This window comes from Mugil cephalus, chromosome 18, assembly GCF_022458985.1.
Source record: "Mugil cephalus isolate CIBA_MC_2020 chromosome 18, CIBA_Mcephalus_1.1, whole genome shotgun sequence".
Lineage (NCBI taxonomy): Eukaryota > Metazoa > Chordata > Actinopteri > Mugiliformes > Mugilidae > Mugil > Mugil cephalus.
This window is the reverse complement of record NC_061787.1, coordinates 12,250,553-12,273,107: the sequence shown is the minus strand read 5'-3', so window position 1 is coordinate 12,273,107 and position 22,555 is coordinate 12,250,553. Positions and strand designations below refer to the sequence as shown.

At 43.8% G+C, this 22,555-nt stretch overlaps 1 protein-coding gene across 1 annotated transcript; it reads right to left on the bottom strand.

Annotated features, from left to right (window-relative positions):
- Positions 1-5,434: 5,434 nt before the first annotated feature.
- ptchd1 (patched domain containing 1) lies at positions 5,435-20,038 on the bottom strand. The gene is made up of 6 exons (XM_047612136.1): positions 19,731-20,038; positions 19,549-19,579; positions 18,883-19,462; positions 15,286-16,000; positions 7,922-8,625; positions 5,435-7,095 (listed from the first exon to the last, which is right to left on the bottom strand). Exons 3-6 carry the CDS (start codon positions 19,297-19,299, stop codon positions 5,995-5,997), a joined length of 2,937 nt encoding a protein of 978 aa, XP_047468092.1. The 5' UTR covers positions 19,300-19,462; positions 19,549-19,579; positions 19,731-20,038; the 3' UTR covers positions 5,435-5,994.
- Positions 20,039-22,555: the final 2,517 nt, after the last annotated feature.

Genomic DNA, 22,555 nt, shown 5'->3' with positions numbered 1-22,555 from the left:
CTCATCCCCTAACTAGCAGAACAGAGTAGCCTCTGGATGTAGAGGAATTTGTGATATTACGTGAGGATCACACAGCCTACCTGTGGCCTGAAGTATAAAATTAAGCTGTATAACAAAAAAAAAAGGAAAGTGCATTGAGCAACATCTAATACTTCTACAAGTGAGGAGAACTGCAGACAGATGATAACTATCCTATGCCTGCATAATTTAATCCATAATGACAAAGAAATCTATTCATTTTATTTTTATAATATCTAACAGAGAGATGTATGAGAAGCATAGTTTGCTGTCCATACTAAAACCGAAACTTCTGTCAACATTCTGCTCATTTGCATATGTGCCAATATGGAAAGCAAATAAACTACTTCCATGAAATCTACTCTTTGTAATCACAGATATTTACATATACAACAACTATCAAAATAGAAAATAGTCAAAGAACATTCAAATGATTTATTTTATTGATTTCAAAAATGTTTTCGTCCGATGTGAAAGGGTCTTAACGCTAAGCAAAATCTATTTTTCAACATTGATTTTTAAGAGTGTATCTGTGCCGTGGCTCCTGATGCCAGTACACTCACTCAACCGTGGGTCGCATCAAAGAGACAAACAGCCTCTATGGATTTTTAGGTTGGAGGATTTATTGCCAGGGGATTTTCCTTCACACTGGTAGGCACAATAAGTCTGCCTGTAATGTCCAACTGAACTAAACTAGCTTTGTTCTTCACTTCACAACAGTTTAAAAAAAAACTTACCTGGTATAAATATACATGATGTTCACTCGATTTTACACGAAAAACATTAATTGTCTGTTGTGTGCATACCATATCCATGTGTCATGTCAGACTAACAAAAAACAGTAGCAGTTTCCTTCAGGCTACACAGAGGCTGCTATTGTTGTTCCTAAACGTACCTTACTACAACATGTCTTTCTCTGGAGTCAAAATGATGCAGGCATATTTCTACTTTTGCTCTTTTTTTGTCTTGTCTTTCATTGAGACATTTTGTGAAGTTCAGGGGCTACTTTGACCTTTTGTGTATCGTCACCTGGTTGAGAGATTAAGTCTCATACACTTTGAAATAACGCTAATTCAGAAAAGTTTAAATGACTTACCTGATACTTCTCAAAAACAACTCTTTTTAGTCTCGTGCGTGAACCTGTATATGTGTGTCTGTCTTACGGAGAACGTGTCCTCTTCAGTCCGGTCAGCGCACGTCTCTCCATCATTCCTGCACTCTCTTTCATCCGTCTGTTTTAAGTCCAAAAGTTGACACTGTTGACGTCTCTTCAGTGACTTCTCTCAGAGCTGTCCCCCCTCCTTTTTCTGTCCTCAGCTGCTCTCCGCCGTTCCTCCAGTATCCACCTGTTTCTTACACAAGAGCATCGTCTGATAGCGTCGGGTGGCTGTGGGTTTGTGTGTCAGTGTGTGCGCACTTTCCTGCATTCAGGAAATCAGAAATTCTGAAACGTGAGGTTTGCCTGCGGGACATGGGAGGGAAAAAAAAATAATGACACACCCCCACAGAGGAGCATGAGAAGGGAGGAGACACGCTGACAAAGAAATCCATCCACCTATTAGAAATCTATCTGTATCTCCATCTCTATCTTAATCTGTGCGTTCTGTGTGACTGGATGGTAACAGCTGGCAACACAGGATGCACAGTCAGACAGTTCCTGGACAGGAGAATTAGCCACTCTCTGGTGTGTGTGTGTGTGTTTGTGTGTGTGTGTGTGTGTGTGTGTGTGTGTGTGTGTGTGTGTGTGTGTGTGTGTGTGTGTCTGTGTGCTTTTGTGTATCCAGATAAAAAAAAAAGGGTAAATTGAAAAGTGAAATAGGCAACAAATTGAAATAGAGGTAAAAATGACATGGTAGACTGAATTATGGCTCAACTAGTGTTGACAAACAGGTCAAACGTATTCTCTCTTACACACACACACAAACACACAAACACACACACACACACACACACACACACACACACACACACACAGAGTAATGGCTAGACTGTGAACTTGAGGAATGGCATCTGACGTCAGATGTAAAATGAATCCAAACCTAAACAGGAGCCACCTCGGGGCAGCATAGCTCTTTGAATCTCAGTAGGTCTGTACCTGTTCGTGTGTGCATGTGTGTGTGCGTGTGTGCCTGTATGTGTGTATGGTGAGGAAGCTTCGACTGTAGATGATTATGTACCAGTGACCACAAGGGGGCGATAAAGACTACATCTGCCTTTTTCCACTGTGGATCGGGTGTCAGCCTTTGTTCACTTTTGCTGGGCAATAACAAAACAGTGTCAGATCAGTGGAGCAGAGCAGGGCCGCAGCGTTTCCTGCTCTTCTTCAGTGACACAGCACTTTTTGGCCGAGTTACTTGCTCGTATGTGAGCGCAGTTCAAGCTCAAGCGAATCGAAATCCCAGCGGCAAGCTCTACTCTTTTCTTCTTCTGCCACATTAGACCCGTCCTGATTCCTCTCCTCTAAAAACACTCACACTTGTGCCTATGTTGCTCAGTGATGCTGAGCCACTCCAAAGACTATACGTGGGGTATAATAATGTACTTGTTGATACTCCGGTAATTCAGATCAGCTATTTGTCATTCTGCTTTTTTAAATCGTCTCCTTTACGTCTACTTTTTGTAACCCGATACATGGACACATGCCAACACAGTCATATAGTTCTCGTGATTAGACCAGCAGCTCAGTGAATGTGTGTAGTTGTCAGTGAATTCTCAGATTACAAATATCTTAAGGCTATGTCTTTATTATGATCACAGCTACACACCAGTAACGTTTTCTGACTGCGTCTTGCACAATGGTGCAATATCATGCTGGGACACCTGTCCAACGGTCGACAGAGACATTTTTTCCTTGTTTTTTTGTTCTCATAGTCGTGTGATCAGGGAACAAGTTGATGATCAATCAATGTTGCTGCAGTAATGGTGTTGTATATATAGTGGTAACCAAAGCATAACGTCACATTTACCTACTCGGTGACAGACGAACACACAAGTTCCATGCATGTGCAACTTGCGGTTCGGTGTCTTGCTCAAGAACATTTCGGCATGTGTCCCGTGTACTACCTACTGAGCCACAGCCGTCCCAGTGAACTGGTGAAGCATCAACCAATCATATAGGTTTTGCTTCTTTCTCTCTTTGAGCTCCATATTCTTGCAATTAGCCCTGCATTTTTTACCCTAACCCTAAGCCAGTTCCATTTCACCTGAAAAGACTGGAGCTTGGGGGAAGAGAGGGGCCATCTGTGGGATTGCCCATGAAAAAGTTGACAGCATAACAGTTTCTCTTCTGCAAGTCCAATGTTGTTGCTTTTTGTAGTACTGTGTGGTCATGACCATGGCTGACGTTCCCTTGACCAGGCTCTGCACCCTTAATGGATGGGTTAAAAAATATGCTCATCCAGTGGGTTGCAGGTAGATACTGTTCAACTACCGTTAACATATGCTGGATTAGTTACTTGTGGCTCCTGATATGTCTCGGCATAGACATACTCAAAGGCAGCAGAGTGTACTGGGTTAGACACTGCAGCGAACTGAGATGTTATGGCACAGACTCGTACCATTTGAAGATGCCTTGTGTGACAAAACACTGTTGATTTATTATACTTAAGTGTCGACTAAAGCCCATTACATTGCGTTTTTCCGCAGCTTCCGCGCTGGCCTTCTTTACTTGTGAAATGTAACAGCAAAAGCCACAGAAGGAGCAATAAACTACATTTGGATTGACAGTGTAATTAAGTGTGGGGAGTGTTAGTGGTTGCTAATGGATTAACAGAGTCCCATATGTTTAGATTAAAACAATGGGCCCTTGGTTAGGGGGTATTTTCGTTTTTTTTTGATAATTCTTTCCTCCTTCTGTAAGAAGAGATCAGATGCATAATACAGTACATGCTGTTTTCCAAGGAGAAGCAGTTTAAAGTTCACATTTTCCTGCACAGATTGATCCTGAAAAGGGTTCTGAAAGAACGAGATATGATGCAGCCGTGACAGTTTGCGATCCTTCCAGTTTGTGCGTGTGCTCTTAGGGGTTGGCGGTGCTCATGGGTGGGAAGCCGGTGTCCTTGTCTTACTGATGGCGGTGGCGCCTGTTCACAGCGTGAACAATGCCTTCATTCAGGCGGTTGTCAGAGAGGAGAATGGATTAACAATAGCAAACGCTCCCACACACAGACATTCGGCTACAATGATGAAATCAGGAATAAAAAAGGCAACCAGCCCCGGTTAGAGATTAAAGAGAACAATGCTTTCACTCAAATGGATGTACAATTCAGAAGGAGGGCAAAAAGCACTCGTTTGGGTGCTGACATCCTTCTTTGATGAATGAACTATTATAACTGAGACAAGTCTTCATTATTCCATGTCTGAGTGGCTAGACGTGTAAAGCAGTCAATATTTTGGTGCATGACATTTCCAGTTTCTCGTGTGCCTCTAAAGTGTTCAGTGAGTTTTTATGTGTTATCTGGTTTTGGGGGATTTTGTCTGTGACTATTGCCTCTTGTCCCTTAATATTAACGCTACACTGTCAGTGACTGGCCATTTAAGTGTTGCTCAATCAGTCATCGGCGTTATAGGTGACACGTTCCATTAACTTCCATTGTAAGTTAACTGGTAAACCAAGGTTGATTGGTCGACTCCACATTTTTGAAGCGTTGAAACAGTTGGAGCCAGCTCAGCATTGATTTACATTGCCAGTTATCAGTTTGGAAAAGCTGAGTGTATTTGGGTAAGGTGCAGTCGTCACAATCATATCTAACGTGGAAGCGTCCACCAGGCACATTTAATGCTCAAGCATGGCTGGGATCCAAGAGTAAACCACCCAGGTCAGGTGATCAATATCAGAGACACCACTGAAGGTTAATTTCTGGTTTATGTGTCTGCGGACAGATGCCGACTAGAATTTAAAGCAGCAGACAATCACTTTAACATCTACGTTTAACAGGAACAAGACTGAGACAAGCATCCAGTTTACTTTTCGAAGATTCATCCAGGATTTCAAAAGAGCAGTTTGAACAAATCCCAAAGAAAGCTGCTGCGGAACAAGCTGTCAGGGGCTTCCGTGAGGAGTGATCTGAGTGCAGTGTGTAGCCTTAGAGTTAAAATACAACCAAGAGTCAAGTAAAAAAAAAAAAGAACATTTCAATATACTGACCTTTTCATTTTTTCAGCAGGAGCTGAAGGTGAAGCTCAAATGCTAAGTGTCACGCATACTTATTACTGTGTATGAATCTGTATAGCTGCACCATTTTACTATTAGATGTAGGATTACTAAATCACTACAGTTTGAAGAACGGTTTCCTGAAAAGGTCGGCGTCATCATTTTTACTCTAGGCTTTTCTCTCTTTTTTTGAGTTGTTTGAACAATCCACTTTTATGTCACAGTACTACCGCATACCACAAAACCACTGAAACTAAGACCACGTTTCCTTATTTTGACTTTATTCGTCCAGCATTAAAGTAGAAATAATAATAATAATAAAGTAGAGTCATACAGATGATTGCCTCATGTCACTGTAGCTGTATTTGTGCGACTTGATATGACAAACAGATAGCATTAGCCAGGTAATGTGATTGGATCATAAGCAGGTTTTGGAAACGTGAAAAGTGTGGCACTTCCTCTTGGGTAAAATCGCAACTGGGCTGATCCCTAATTTCTGACTGGGAATAAGCCTCATTCACATGCCGCACAGCACTAGCAACAACCAGGTAACCATGGATACACTGCATTGGAAACCTGCATCTCTCTCTCTCCTTGTCATCATTAGCCTCCCGCTCTCCTCTACATGTTTGAATCTGTTCTCTCTTAATCTTTCACTCTTACTTTTCTTCCTTTCTTTTCTTGCCATTTCTTTCCTGTCTTCCAAAGTGTAAGCATTCTTGTGGGCAGCACGCTCGGCGGCTGCTCGGACTACAATGAGCCAATTCCCAGCCGGCAGTCGCTATGGAAACGCAGGGAGCTGAGAAAACAGCATCATCCCATACTCAGACAGTGGTGATCTGGTCGACCACTCTGGTGCTGTCGTTCATTTCGACGCACTCCACCTCCTGTCTCTGGCCCTCCCCTCCGGGCCGGTGGCCCCGGCTCTTGGAGGGGGGCAGGAAGGTGAGGAGAGTGGGCAGGAAGGCCAGCGTGTGCAGGGCCGAGCAGCCGGCCGTGAGGGTGAGGCATCGAAACAGTGTGTGTGTGAGGTTGGAGCGCACGGAGCCGACGGGCACCAGCGCGGCGCTGTAGCAGATGAGAGCCTGTAGGGAGGGAACCCCGTGTCTCTCCAGCGCCACTCTCACCCAGCGAGTCCTGCTTTCACCCCGACCTGAGGCGAAACCGCAGAGGAGGGGGCCGCTACAGTCTGCCGAATGCCCCAAAGCTGATATTAGACACAACACAGACATGCAGTCCAGCTCCACACCCCACAAAGTCATAAAGCCCAACACTCCGAATTGGACGGAGAGCAGGGTAAGGCCCAGCCACACGGACACCAGCGGCTCCATGACGGCCAGGGAGGACAGACCCAACAGGAAGAGCACCGCCAGCAGTGAGTGTCTGAGGGGGGAGCTGACCGCCGCAGCGTAGCGGTCCAGGTAGACAAAGGAGGGGTTGAAGATGAGGAAGCGAACGCGCGAGGTCAGCGACAGCCGCCGCAGCGTGTCCAGCAGCACCGACATCTCCTCGCGCTTGTTCTCCGTCGTCTTGGCGACCAGGAAGATGCGTGAGGCCGCCAAATCGGGCTCCTCGCCCTGGCCACGCTCGGCGAATATGATGTCGTCCGCAAAGTGGGCGAACTGCGGCTCGCGGAGGAAGGAGTGGCGGAGCGTGCGGGTGAAGTTTTCCCGAGGCTGGCTCGTGGACTGGTTGCGGTCCGCCAGGTAGTTCAGGTAGGCCTCCAGCCAGCTGATTCTCTGGAAGCCTTTGGCGTATTCGAGCAGGTCCCGCTGCACCGAGGCGTTCCAGTAGGGGGCGCTCTCGTAGATGTAGAACCCGATCACGGGCGAGTATGAGCTGAAGTAACGCTGCTGGGCACGGGTGTACAGCACCGTCGCTGTATCCATGGCAACCAGTGCACTCGGGTCAGAACCCTGGGTCACCTGTTGACAACAGAAACATTGTTATGACACTTTAAACAGCTTTTGTGTCTTATATATAGTATAAATTATGAATGCTACCTCACATTAGTTGCTATAATAAACTTAATGCAGTTGGACAACAAGAGCAAATCTTCAAAAAATAACCATTATAACTAACAGTAATCCCCAGCAACCATATTCCGATGAATCAGCATCGGATCATCATTTTTATATTAATGAAAACTAGCCAAGACTTTTATAATGAAACTAGCCCTGACTCTACATACGATTTACTCTCAGAGGTAGAGTTACTCCAGTGTGGTGCAAATAGTGTTACAGTAGTTCTACATCGATGTAGAAGTAATAAAAACATCACGGTGGTCTGAAAGTAACTTTTTAATCCGCATCTCTCAGTGACGAGGAAATTCACCATCCTTCAAACTCCTACACACCACCCACTCAGAAGCTTCTCTATTTTCTGGATTGCTGGGAGACTCTTAGTAAAAGTCACTGCTGTTCAGCATTTATTAGGTACAACTCCAGCACGGGTTGCTAACTTTCCGTCTCTTTTGTTTGAAGTACACAGAGAAACTCAGCACCGCTGACTAATTGCCAAACAGTGGTTCAGTTCAGTAATTAAATAACAGTGCTGACAAACCAGCAGAGAAGTATAAATGTGGACGACGGCGTAGCCTGTCTAGATCCATTGTGACCAAACTAACCGGCGCTATAGTGTTCGACTGATGGCAACTGTATGTTCTGCTTCATACATTTCTATTAAAATTTATAAAAGAAACTCAGATTTAATCAAGTTCACTTCTGACTGTATTGCTGTGGCGTGTCTCACCTGAAGGAAGCCCATCAGTCCAAAGGAGATGTAAACCAGATATAGTAGAACCACAAAGGGTTTGACATAAGTATTAGTGATCCAGTCTCCATAGCAGCGGCGCACACACCCCAGCAAAAGGTGCGAATCCTGAGGTTGGGGGTCAGTGCTTGCCGTGCTTGAATGTGTGAGAGGGTGCGGGTGTGTGTGTACGGAGTTAGCCACGTGTGCGTGGACATCGGAATTGTTCGTGGTATGCGGGTGCGTGTGAGTAAGGTTAGGATTAAGCGTGTGAGCGTGGGAGACCCCGTGTGGCGGGTTGGTTGTCTGGGCCTCATCCTGGTAGCGAGTGTACATTAAACACCTGTACCAAGCAGGTTTAGAGTCCAGGCGGTCCGGTTTGGGGACCCGCCGGCAGAAGCAGCCGTGCCTATAACCGGTCTCCAAGTAGCCCGTAAACACCAGGCAGGAACTGTAGAAGGACAAAATATAAACGTAGCTGACGGTGACGGCCAGGGCGGCGGTGCGGCAGAACAGCCGGACAGCCTCCATGTTGGTGAGCGGTGAGGCGGCCAGGCCCAGGGTCATCAGGTGGAGCATGGTGGAGCCGGAGAAACGCAGCATGACGTCCTCGAAGACGCTCGCCACGCGCTCCTTCACATGCTGGTCCTCCCGGGTTCGCCTCCATGATGACAGCATCTCAAAGGATCCAAAGAGACCGTGACCTGAGAAACAAAGCACGCATGAGGAGCCGTATCACATGAGACTGGGAACGAAACCACAAAATAGAAAAACACACAGAAAGGAGACCAACAAATACTAATGCAAGGCCAAGTAGCCGAGTATCAGCTTGAACTAACCTCAATTTAAGGTGACACAGTTTGGTCACAATATGATCAATTGACACATGACGCAAGCAAAGACTCCCTCCAACATGTACCGTGGGTAGACAGCGTCCAACAACTTTGGTTCCTACCAACAAATTGACTGTGTTGATAGTAGGCTTGGAGAGCTGGATGAACCCAGCTGCAACAGCGCTGACATCATTATCTTTTGAAATAGCTCTGTTTATACACCAGCAATACGTTTGATCCTGCTTGGTTCTGTCTCAAACATTTGGAGTGGGAAATATACCATAGAGGGTATGCACTGACGTTACTTCCACCTGGGGCCACGTCCCCCTGAGTGGCAAAAACACAGTGAAATGTATCAGTAAATACAGGATCAAATTAAGGATAATTGGACTCGACAGTGATCCGTATGAACTACTGTGGCTTTGGAAAAGTGCATTAGCCTGTGTTTCAGTTAGTTTAAGTTAGTTTTAGGTCATTTCATTACGATAAATGTAGCAAAATAAAAGATGCTAATGCTATGAGCTTTACTGAGAAGTAACTTAGACATACAATACTGTGTCGTACGACCGGGTGACGATCACAAATATTCTGTTTATTATTTTATTGTTATTTATTGTTGGAACTGAACTGTCAGCTAGCTACACCAAAACATCGACAACATCGACAAACTTATCTGACAGCCCTCCAGAACGTACTATGAGAAGTAACTTAATGTATGACTTCATCAAAAAATACAGCTTAAATTAATATTGCCTGACACTAAATGTGAACCACAACACCAGGTTTCTGTACCTGGATTCCAGTTGTTTCTTCTAATGCAGCGATCCATTTACTTATCTTTTCTTTGGCAGTCGGAGATATCTGTAAAAATATATCCCTGACTGCTTTTCAAATCTGTTGGTACAATCAATCGCGCAACAGCTCTTCCCCATTTTTTTAAATTAATTTTACAATTTAGACGCTATTAAAGCTTATTAGCCTAGTAATACGATGAATCGCAGTGGTGTCCAAGGATGTGTAATAACAGACCCTCTTTGCATACCTCTATCCAGTTAAATGAAATGATGGATATAAGTCACCATGAAAATGCAGTTTTCAGGTCACTACTGGTGCACCACTGCTGCAAAAACATTATAAGAGAATGCAACTTAAGACCAGTTTGCATCATAGAAATTAAATGTTTTTAAATCATTTTTAAAAAGATTTTTAAAAAATTAAGCCTCCTTCCTAAATACGCTGATTTAAGGCACATCAGTAATATCTAAAGTTTTAATCAGTGCCCAGTGCAACAAAGTGCACGCATCCATTCACGCATAAACTCATACCCCGTCTCATGTGCATGCATGTAAATGTTCTTGTAAGTGCAGCAGCAGATGGTTTTTGATGTGTTTTTTTTTTTTTTTCCTTCCTCAGTGGTTGCCATGACACCCGTGAGTCACCAGTGACACACATTCACCCCTCCGCCTCCATTGACCTCACCATGGCGAAACACCTAACACCTCAGGAGGGGCGCAACGTACTGACACTTCAGGCACGGATGCAACAGAAATTCTGCAGATCTGAGGTGTGTATGTGCTGTCATTTTATGTGCTGTATTTATGTGTGTGTGTGTGTGTGTGAGAGAGAGAGAGTCAGACAGACAGAGAGAGAGACAGAATGAGACACTGAATGACAGAGAGAGGTGGGAAGGTTAATGTTGCAGATAGAAGACGAGAGCGTCTCGAGAAAGCACTTAGCCAACAATTTTGATATTTACCAACCTGACACACACATACACACACATTCAGGCACTAACACATGAAAAAAAAAACACGTCAGGATGTTTTTGTTGAAACAGTTTCAGAGACATTTCTGGTTGAGTCTGACCAACTGTCCAAAATCCAGAGAATTTGCTAAATTATATAACAGAGAAAAACGTCCAATTGTCATAAGATGCAGATTATAATCATTAATTCTTAAATATCATGCAAGAAATTAGTGTTTAGCTGTTTCCTGAAAGTCAGCCTCATGCATCTGAAGAAAAGGTTGTCGCTAATGGGGATCCCTAGTGACGTTAGGAAATTGCCATTCCAGGTGGCTAATGTCTGGGCTTCAACAACAAGCTCATAGCCAACCTGATGTACGCTATTCACATGCTCTCCACCTCCTTTTCCTCGTCCCCCTCCACCGTTAAGACAAAGGTGCAGAGTGCAAAGTTAGCATGACCCATAGAGTCACAATAACCGCATGAATGGCTATTATCATCAGCACGGCACTTTGAAATAACTCAGAATTATCGTTTAACGTCATCCCTCCACCCTCCTTTGTGCACGATCTCACACCTGGCGAGCTAATGGAACATCACCACGTGAATGTGGCTCCAGCTTTTCAAATGAACAAGCCCAGGGTGAATTGGTCTTTTGTCTGGAAAAAAAAAAAAAAAAAAAAGAGTCTGTCACCGCTGCACATTTTTTGAAACACTAAATATAGTGCATTTCTCCCGGCTCCTAATCCAATCTTTCTCTGCAGCTCTGCCACATCGTTTCCTCTCTCACCTTACACTTCCTCCCACCTTTTTTCTGTCTGCCCACTTGCCTTCTGAAAAGATCCCCCTCTCTGTCTGCCGGTCTTGGATCTAACTACAATTTAACTTAATTTTCTGCTGAGAGAATCCTTATCTCATTTTGAAGGGATATTTCATAGAACCCATTCTCTGTCTCTTCTGTTTGTCTGTTCACTCTGCAGTTATTCGACTCCAGCCTTTCCTCTCATTCTGTTTGTCTTCTCTTAATGCATCTCCTTTTCTTGTCTTTGTCAAACAGAAAAAAGAAAGTTATCTGCACCAGTGATAAGACGTCAACCTTGCACCGTGCATGTGCACAAAACTCCCCAGTGGACCTTTAAGTCCTGCCACAGAATTAAACCATGTCTGCATATATTCAAAGTGGGTCCTCGTGAACCTCAGTCATGTATGCTGCAAAATTAAATAATCAAAGTCATGACAAACGTTGGATTCAGCGAGCCTTCACCCCTTCATTCATACATATCCAGTGCCGTTAGCTAGTGCTGTAGTACTCGAGACAATTTAAGCGGATGGAATCACAAATAATACCGGTTTAGGTACCAGATCTGCTTGTCCTGAGTATCCAGCGCTTCCAGATCATGTCAACTATATATTAGGTCTGTTCCGCTATGTTCGGCACCATTCATTTATTTTTCACAATATGCTTAGAAGAGATAGCTTGATAAAGTTTTTTATTTCTAATTTTTAATTATCTACAAAACACAAAAAAAAAACATTATTCATAAAAAATAAAGTAATAAAATGTCAAAATAATTCAAGTTCAATCCATTCATTTGTATAGTAGGTGCAAAAGGACTTAAGAAGTTTTATCCTGAAAAAGATTAAATAAAAATACAGCTTTTATATCCAATGTATCCAAAGAAGGATAAAATAAAACGTTGTCCTGCCTCGATAGCATCCCCTACGTTGTGAGGTCATCTGGAAGCACATCTGGTGCCGACACCGGAGGTCTCCTTATCTGACTGAGACACTCAGATAATGCGATCGGCATGTATACGCCTTAATCGAAGTTAAACTAGACAACACGTGTGCGCATGCTCCAGAACTGCTGCGCTGGCATATGACCTTGGTACAAAATCATCCAAGAAAGCCGGCTGCAGCAGAAGAAGGTAAACAGAGCCAGTGTTAGAACCACCTGAGGGATAGCGCACATCGTATCTGCACCATAAGTAGCACCAGATTAAAAAAGCTGTTCTCTTATCGGGATCATCCCTTTGTTCCCCAGGTCCTATGTTCCCCACTTTGTATGTGACCAGGGAACATAGGACCCTTTTTTTAAAAAAGGGTTAGGAGCAGGGTTAGGGACCTGGGAACATAGGACTCGGGGAACATAGGTACGCTCCCCTATTATCCATCTTGTTGTTGTTTGAAATGCTGGTCTGTCACATGAATGACTCCAGTTTTTTATCATAGATATATAAACATTAAATGCCGCATTCTGGCTGGTCTGACACGTCAGCGCGGCCGCCATCTTGGGCAGGGGTTCTTACCAGCGATCAGACTGTAGTCAGTGCAACTGACTGACTAAAATGACAGACTTTTGTCTCGTTTACGGATGTTCCCACGCAAGAAACACCAAAACCAAGCAACAGGGAATACCATTTCACAAGTGAGAACATGTATTATATTATTTAACTGTTATGAACGTGTTGAATAAAGCTTACGTAAATTAAACTACCGTATCTTGTTACTAGCTTATGTAAGGATAAAAAAACAAAAGATGCTTTTGTTAGTAAGACATCAGTAATATGATAAAAGTGACATTTAGAAATCAGCCACTGTATGTAATTGTACTAAATGTACAGTAGGAAATGTTGTTCCTAAAGCATCTATCAGTTTCATATATAACATTAACGTTAACTGCCAACTGCTGTTTACTTTTATGTGCAACAAAGCTACAGTGACAAAGTAATTTCCTTCGTGGATCATTAAAGTCTGTCTAAGTCTAAGTCTATGTTATTTAACACATACTCTTCCTTGAACTATATCATTTTATTTTGATCATTATATCATAAACTCTATTGTGTTATTATTATTAAATATATCATTATCACTGTGGATATTTTTAATATCCTTTTTTCTATCCCTTTCAACAAATGCCTACAAGCCTTTCAATGGCGCTGCACATTATCTGCATTTTTAATTTAACCAATCTATATTATATCATAAATATATGTCTGACATTTATAATAAACCAAACAGACTGAATATCGGTTGAAAATTCAAATTAGTTATGATTATTTTAATCGTTGATAGACCTCTACCTCCGTTCCCTAATACAGTAAGTAGACGCGGCTTCCCCCTCCCCAAGATGGCGGCCACGCCGACGCATCATTCCAACAGATAGAGATGGCGGAGGCGGCATCTAGTGTTTATGTATATCTATGGTTGTTTATTATATGACTTAACATGTCATCTGGAAAGGGGGCCGTATTAACCTGCCGAAAAGACACATATCGCCATCTAGTGTGGAGGAGGAGGACATGTTCCTGTCAGTTATTCGATTTTCTCTGTTGCATGTAAACAAGAACAAGGGCCGCATTCAAAAAGAAATGACATCTTCATCATGGCTTGTCAGGACAATGCAGTTTTAATGAGTACGATTGCGTAATTTGTGCAAGAAGTGACGCAACAAATTGGCTTAGATTTGAAATTTGTTTCATTGTGCTGGTTGAAGAACAACAGCAGAACTTGTTTTTTTTGTTTGTGTTTTTTGCATTTATGTAAAAGCAAACTTGATTTTAAAAGAAAACAATACTGGAAATATTGTTCTGTTTTGCTGATTTTTGTCTCAGTCTCTAGTTTGTAATGTCTTGGTCTTGTCTCACTCTCAACCTTCAAACACTACCATTGGGACCTGTTGCCCCAAAGGTTTTTTTTTTTATTTAAAGCATCGGCTCTTCGGAATCACTGGTGGAAGTTGTGCGGCATTTTTATTGAGCCTCAGACAGTTAACAACCTTGGGCTCTATGGACCCTTGGGAGAACTTTGAAACACAATGAGTCTTTGTGTCCCTATCACTGAGTAAGAGTGACATTTAAAAGGCAAAAAGCACAAACTGACATCTACAATTGAGTCTATGAATTATAGATTAAATAACAGCCTGACATCAGTGGATCAGTAAATGATGAACCTATTCTAACAATTCTCTACCACATCTGATGAAACAGAAACAAATGTTGCATCCATTTTAATTTCAACAGTACTGTTAGGCCGCCTTCTCATCCCATGTGCTATGCTCCAAAGCAACTGGCTGCAGATTAATTAAATTTAGTGATTAATTAAGTAGTTACTTTAACACAAACCAAAATGAAACAAGTATTGTTTGTTCCTCAACCTGACCAAACCTTAAATGTGTTCTGTCAAACACTCTCGCAAATCATTTTGGAAGAATCTTCACTGATATATCGCACATCATGTTGTAAAAAAAAACGATGAATAGCATGCAGCACCTTGTTAAATTTGGATGGCTTTTGAGAATAACACTGTGTAAACCCTCTGGACAGTCTCTAGCTGCAAAACTAAGACATACTTAGACCTTTTAGTTGTGGTTTTTGTCACACATCAGAAAATGTGCTGTTAGTGCTGTAATCCACCTCCTCAGTAAGACAGGTTCATACCCTAAGAGTATGTCAGTCATTTTGATAAGGTCTCTGCTTTGAAATGGCCTTCAGCCTGAGGCAAGCCTAGACAAAATCCACCACAACACATACAGAGAGCAAATGGTAAAACCGATAAAAGCGACTGTAGTGTTCGTTGTGTCTTTCATGCAGTAGAATAAGCTTTCTTTGATTTCTCTGAGCTTTTATCTGTTGTTGTTACGACTGTGCTCCACTTTTTTAACTTTCTGAAACAGAAAAATGCCTTGAATATAACAAAATTCCACACTTAATAGAAACTCAAAAGGCATGTACCTATATCCTGTGTATTAGTTGAGCCAGTGTCAAATATGTCGGCTTTAAACCTACCGAGCATGACGAATGGGATGCCCAAGTATGTGGAGTTGTAGGTGGCCCCGGTCAGGTTGAGAATCCCAGCAGCAGTGAGGCCCGATAGTGTGATTGACAGCAGAGCGAGCAGTCCCAGCCAAGGTTTGGACCTTACACAGTCCCTCATAGAACAGCAGAGGATGGCCAGCACGCCACACACTCCCAAGCTGGCCAACAGGGGGCGACGCGCCAGCACAGAAGAGAACTGGAAGTCTGTCCTCAGGGATGAAGAGGTGGAAGGGTACAGTACCAGCTTTGGGTGGAGCGCTGCAAAGTGTTGCAGCTCGGCACAGAAGGCCTTCTCCCACTGAATGGCCACCCTGTCCATCGGGCCACCTCTGGCTTGAAGGTAATAGGTGAGCTGCAATGCCCTGGCGGAACGGACACCTTCACCCCTGGCTCCTGTCCCCTGAGCTCGCACTGTCCCGCTGGGACCCCAGCCCTGCACACCGCCAAGCTGGTGGCCGATGTACGCCTGCCGCCCGTCTGCAAGCTGCGTTATCGGGTACCGCAGGACCGGGACGGAGCGGTTAGAGGCGCGAGCCGACTGGATCTCCTCCATGGCGCGGATGATGTCATCGATGATGCAGATGTTCTTGTCGTCGGGGAGACAGAGGTAGGAGAAGGAGTAGTTGAAGCTGTTGAGGCCCGTGGCTGGAACCGTCACCTGCATCTGGTAGATCTGCCTATGGAGCTACAAGCAGATAAGACAGGAGAGAATGGAGCATTTACTGACGCTCACTGCGGCTAATTCTGCCGGGATAAAGAGCAAAAAGTTTCTCTCTGAAGCACAGGAAAACTTTTGAGTGTGAGCGAGTCATTCGCTAACATTGTGTCCTGTTTGTGTGAATAAGAGGGCGAGATGCGTGGGGGTGAACGTGTGTGTTTGTCTCACTCAGCTGAGTAACAATACTTGTCTCAGAGTCCACCTCTGTTTCTATGGCGAGAGGACAACAGTGCCAGCATCCACAGTACTGGTTTCTAGGCAACAGGCCTGATGCCAGTCTCCGCCACCATGGACACAGGCAGAGCTGTCTCCCATCGCTGAGTGCTGCATTAGCTTGAGTGTTGTTATGCAATGGTTTTGTTACCAAAGTTACTTCCGTGATCCCACCTGCCCCCAGATAGATTTGTTCTAAGATATATTCGCTTACACTGAAACAAATATGTTAAAATCCTTGATTTAATTGCCTCAAATTAACTGTTAAACCTCAATTTTACCATATTAGCTGAATGTAAAGTTGCCTATGAGAACATTCAATTTAAAATAGTTACACCTTGTTATTCTATCCATCAACCCCGATCTCCTCATGAATCTATGTACAGCAGGTCTATAGTTCACAAATGTATATATTTATTCATTTATTTATTTAAAGAAAAACGACTCACTAATCTTTTAGTTCTATTTGAATGAACATTTACAGAACTGTAATTTATCTGGCTCACAAGTGCAAAAGAGAGCAATAAAAATAGACTGTTGCAGTGTTAGCAGCTTTGTACACGGTGAGCAAATTGAATTGCTAAATTGAACATGCTACCAGACCCATGAAGTAGTGGTTTAAAACTATACATTTGCTAGCACAGACCAGTATTTTGTAGTTGTAGTTTCCACAAAATAATGTCTTTATTATGGCTTCATTATTATTCAATTCAAATCTGTCTCGATTTGGAAAGATCCAATATAGATTCATAAGTTTCATAGTTATTTTTTTAAATACATGTAATTTTCCAGGACAAATCTAGATCTACATGTGAGGGAGATGCAAAACATCACAGATGCTAAAACCCTGAGAGCCCTCGAACGACTGGAAACTGATTGGATTTTGAAAGTGTGAAATGAGAAGAGCTGGGCAGAAGCAGAGACATATGAAAGATGTGTTACCTACAGGTAAAATATTATTGGTAAAATATTATACATTGCTTCAAAATTGAAATTTCTCTAAATCGGACCTTGCGTTGATAGGGATCTGAGCCCCACTCCAAATCAAAGAGCTGGAGTAGCTAGATTGATCTAGGATGACTGTTTTGCAGTTGTAAAAGACGCTGTTAAAAGAGAACCAACGTATTTGAAAACAAAGGCTTAAATAGTCAGTCAATGGGTGTGACTCACAAGTCCTGCTCTCGTTGCATGTGGAAATCCTGTCTAGTTCTTTCTCTCACTATCACTATTATCGCTCTCTCTCCGCCAACACTCGCTGTACCGTAGCTTAGTGCGTGCAACAAGTTAAGGTTCATTCTCAAAGGGAGAGGCTTCTGTAAGAAGTCACACAGTGACGGCAGGCAGGCGCTCTGTTTTTTTTGCACCATCCTCTTTCTCTCTGTCGCAGCTTGTTGGCAGTAAATGATGCACAGCCCTGAACGAGCCCATCTCTAACCGTGGCAATCCTCTATGGGCCAACATTGTATTCCAGGTATACTGTAAATAAAGTGGGTCACCGCAGAAGCATGCACAGCAAACATAGCCTGCACAACGGATCTCAGTTCCTCAGCACGCTCTAATTACAGCCTCATAAACTCAAGAAATCATTTAGCTAATTTCTCCAGGGGTGCCAAACTACTACTCGTAACTTCATTTAGATATATATATCGGCAGAGACAGAAGCCTCCAGTCACTGGGATGATCTGCTTCATAACCATAAAGGTTGTCAGGGTAATTTGATATGGGGCCGTGTTGTTCAGTTTAATGACTATAAATCACCGAGAATGAGAAGGATGACAGCCTGCCCGTGTTCACTGACCTGCAGATACCGACCCCTGCCTCTGTGTGTTGTTCTGAATGAGGGTTTGTTTTCAAAGGTGGATCCTGCAACATTTTCAGGAGGACGGACTGTGATTTTAAGGGCACAGGAGTTCATTGTTAAATGCTCTAACCCACTTGCGTTGAGTTTTTAGTTGCCATTTGCCAGGAAAAAATTGCACTAAGGACTTAAATCACCAGTGAGCACTTTTCAAATTTGCTCCATTACAGCTTCAATTTTTTTCATAAGGAGGGTTGTAATATTAAGTAATTTCATTTTAGCAGTTTTAATTGGACATGGTGTTACTTTGGAAAACTTTACATTAGGTTTGTTTCATGTATTGGTGTATTCGTCAATGAAAAACAAAGTTGTCTGCCAAGTCATTAGGTACACTAATGAAAATAAGTTCACTCTAATACAATAGTCCTGCACTAAATCTCCCTTCATGATTAATGTTCATTTTATGTTGAAGCAGCATAAGAATAGTGTTAACTGTATGAATATATGACTATTTAGGTAAAGTGACTATTTTTACCGTGTAAAGAAACAGAGTTTGATCCTACAATGCAGCTTTAGCCTTCCAGTTGTTTGTTTTAATCCTTATCAACATTAAAACTTACATCGTTTTAAATAATACACTAGTGTTCCTAATTAACTTCTTCATAGACTGCTGTGCAATAACCCCCACTCCACCTACCTATAGGCATAAGTTCGTTGTTTTTCACCCGACATTGACAATAAAAAATTGTCAAAGTTTGATTTTCTCATTCTTAACAGGCAAATCAGTGCGTGTTCTAACTTCTGACAGACTGGAGGTGCGACTGAAACTTGTGCGTACCTTTAGTATGGTGTCCAGGTGAACCGGGTCCAGCACGCTCCCCTTCCGGGTGGTGACAATCACGCGCCCGTAGCGACCCGGCGTCTGCAGGTCGGAATAGAGCGCGTGCTTGGAGCGGTTGACGGGGAACAGGCTGCCCACCAGGTTCCCCTCGATCTTGGCCAGGCTGTGCTTGGGCGCCAGCAGGCTCTCCACGTCCTCCTCCACGCGGTACCGGCTGAAGCTGGCGCCCAGCAGGATGGAGAGGAGCACGGGCGCCGAGGCGAAGAACACCGGGTGGCCGGCGACGAACCGGCCAAGCGCGTGGAAGGAGGTCCTCAGGCCCGCGTGCAACACCTGGCGCAGCATCCTAGCGCGCGGCTCGAGCCTCTCGAGCCTCTCCCAGCGAGCAGAAAGCCGCGGAGCTCTGCCGAGCATCAGGGGCCGCCGGACACATCGGTGGGCTCCGTCCCTCTCCGTTTGGAGCGGTGGTGGTGACGACGCCGGGTGTTGAGGGGCTGCGTGCCCCGCAGCGGGAAGTCACACCAACCCTGCTCCTCCAGTCACAGGTGCGTGCCTCTCCCTCGGGTTCTCTCATCCACTGGGGGGGACAGAAAACTGCGAAATGAGCAAGCGTTTCTCTGCCCTGCCGTTAGAAAGCACCTCGACAGCCCACTTTACATTTACCAGCCACTTCCCCCGCTGCGTTCGGCGCCTTCTGCAAACAGTGCGCAACAGAAAGAAAAAAAAGAGAGAGAGAGATAGACTTGTTAAGCTTCTTCTTAAAAACTGTCCCAGTAGTTGTGACGGTGCATGTTGCAGAGAAGACGCGCTGTAGTTGCGCTACAGTCAAGCCAGGCAGTACATACCTACAGAAGAGAGCGGGGGACCGAGCCGGTGATGACGGAGGTCTTCAAGACGCATTTAGACCGAGATGTATTCCTGCCGGCAGTCCGTGCGCACAGCTCCACCCTGCATCACCAAGTCACCAAACAACCTGAGGGGTGGCTGAGGTGGGAGTCGCAGCGATGTGCGAGCACCGAGGATGCCGGCAGAGATGTTTGTCAAATCAGTCCGAGCTGGCTTTCCTCTGCCGCAGAAGGTTTCCTTGTCCTCTCCCTCCCCTCATCCCTTCTTTGGCGGAGCCCCCCCTGCTCATCCTCCACTAATTACCGGCTTTCAAACCGGAGACTTGCCTTTCTCCCTCTTTTTGCACCGCCCTCACCACCCCGCAGCAAGCCCCCCTTTTTTTTTATCTGCCCTGCCCCGCCTCTCACCGTTTCCGCGCCGCTACGACGCAGGGAAACGAACACACTTGTGTGCTGCGAAGGTTTCTAAGAATTCAGCACGTTTAAAAAGTGTTGGCGGTGACATTAACGTTACTGCACCGGCTTCAGCGTTGATTACAGTCACAGAAAAGTAGTGTTGCTCTGTGGACAGAATACTAATGTCATCTCCAATTTTGGGATGCTCCTTTTTTCCTCTCTCTTTCCAGCAGGAGAAAATGAACATTATATTTATAGTCCTTGCGGCACATGACAGGTGCCACCTTTCTAATTTTGTACACTGTTGTGACACACTGTACATAGCCTGGTTGCAGATGCATAACGCATCTTGCTGTTGTGTAGCCCGTTGCCATGGAAACCAGACAAATTACTGTCTTCTCTTTTTTTTGCAAGCCCGATCGTTTCTATGGCAACGATGATGCCACCCATCCCCCCCGCCAAAACACACAGATGCACAGCGGTGTACCCACACACACACTCTCTGTCACACACACACACGCTCGTGCGCGCGCGTAAGTGCGCATTACTGTCTCACACACAGGCTAACTGTGCTAACTGTGCTGCTAAATGAGGTTTAAGTGTGCTAAATGTAATATTATCATTTATTATTTTATCCGGTTTATAGAATGAAATAATGTACGTCACTTCTGGTTGTATATTATTATTTTGAGGGAAATACCAAATTGTATTACTTCACCGGACAAACCTGTATATAATGGATTCAATGACTCATTCGTGTCTATTAATGTTAATGTTATTTTGGGGGGGAAAAATCATTATTCTTCCAACAGCTTCTTTGTCATGTGTTTTTCTGTGTACTGTTTTTTGATGTTCACACACATTTTTTTTTTTACAATGTGTGCATTGTAAAATTCTTGTTCCCTTTGTCTGTTTGTTTTATTTCATCTGTACCATTCTTTCAAGAAAAGCTAAAAAAAAAAATAGATGAGAGAAATCCTTCTTCCTTGGGGTCCCGCTTTCAGACATGGAAAAGGATTGTAAATAATGTGAAATAAAGTAAAATTAAATGAAAAGCAGAAACACACTTTTTTTATTTTATTTGTTTTTATGGTAATTTAGAGTGTGGGACGAAACCGGAGTAACCTGGGGAAAACGCACAACGTATGGGGTGGGGTGGGGTGGGGGTGGCAGTTTGGGTGGAGTAGAGTAATGGAAGGAGGGTGATGAGAAGAGGAGTGAGGGTGTGTTAGAGGGAGGGGAGACAGTCATGGTGGGAGGGTCATGGAGGGTCATGGAGGGAGGGGGTAAAAGAGCAGGGAGGGTGATGGAGATCTGGTAGCTGGATGGAGAATAGAGAGGTGAAGATGGTTGAGATGGAGGAAGGATGAAAGAAGGACGTTAGGAGGATAGAGGAAGGGTGGAGGTGGTTTCTTCAGATTGGTGTTGTTTGTTGTTTCTGTTTGTCGTTTCTTCAGACTCTCTGACTGTTGTTTCTGAAGAACTGGCATGGGGGAGGAACGATGACCACACCACACAGCCGGGCATCAAGAAGAAGTGTGTCCAGAATAGAACAGATAGAGAACTCTCTCAGCCAGAGAAAGAGATCTTAGCCAAAGGACTGAGTCTTGCCCTAACACCTGAACAGATTTCAGTGGTAGACCTCATCACTGCCATAGAAATCTGCCATAAAGAACAACAAACTGACCAACACAGAAGCTGAACAACTTAGACTGGAAATAACATCGGCCCTCGCCAGTGCAAAAATGCCACCTTCTAACATCACCTCCATGAACGTCAGCTCAGAGTGAACTAGGCTCCATTATACACAGGAGTCTACTGACGTGACTGATTGTGTTCCAGGTATTAGTCAGACCCCATTTATTTCCATGGAAACGAGAAGCAAAAACATTTTAATTTTGAGAACAAAATATCCATCAACATGAATATATATTTAATTATACGCTTTATTTTGTTGGTAATTGCTGTATAATCGCAATATTTCCCTCTAGGGTGTGCTTTAACGTCATTTAAGCACAACCGTGATACGGTCATGCGGTCGCATGCATCACCGAAGTGATCTGCCTTGGTCCTGTCCGCATCACTGTCGTGATCAAATGACGTTAAAGCACACCCTCTCGGGTAATGTTGCTTAATTCACTTACAGTATTTGCTCTTAAAGATGTTGCCTAGTAACAGGGGTTCCATGGGACAATACTAACAACATTATATCAATAAGTATATTCCATTACACTTTCATATATCTAAAGTATCCCAGGGCAAAGGGCTGTCGATCTTAGAGTCTATCGTCTTCCTCCTCATGGGTTCAACTAAAATATTCCTGAGGACAAAGACGCCGTTGATCATCTTCTGTTCTATAACAGTTTTTGCTCTTGTCTTTCATATGTGGCAGTTGATGATTTGCATCATCAGCCAGAACAAACGTCTCT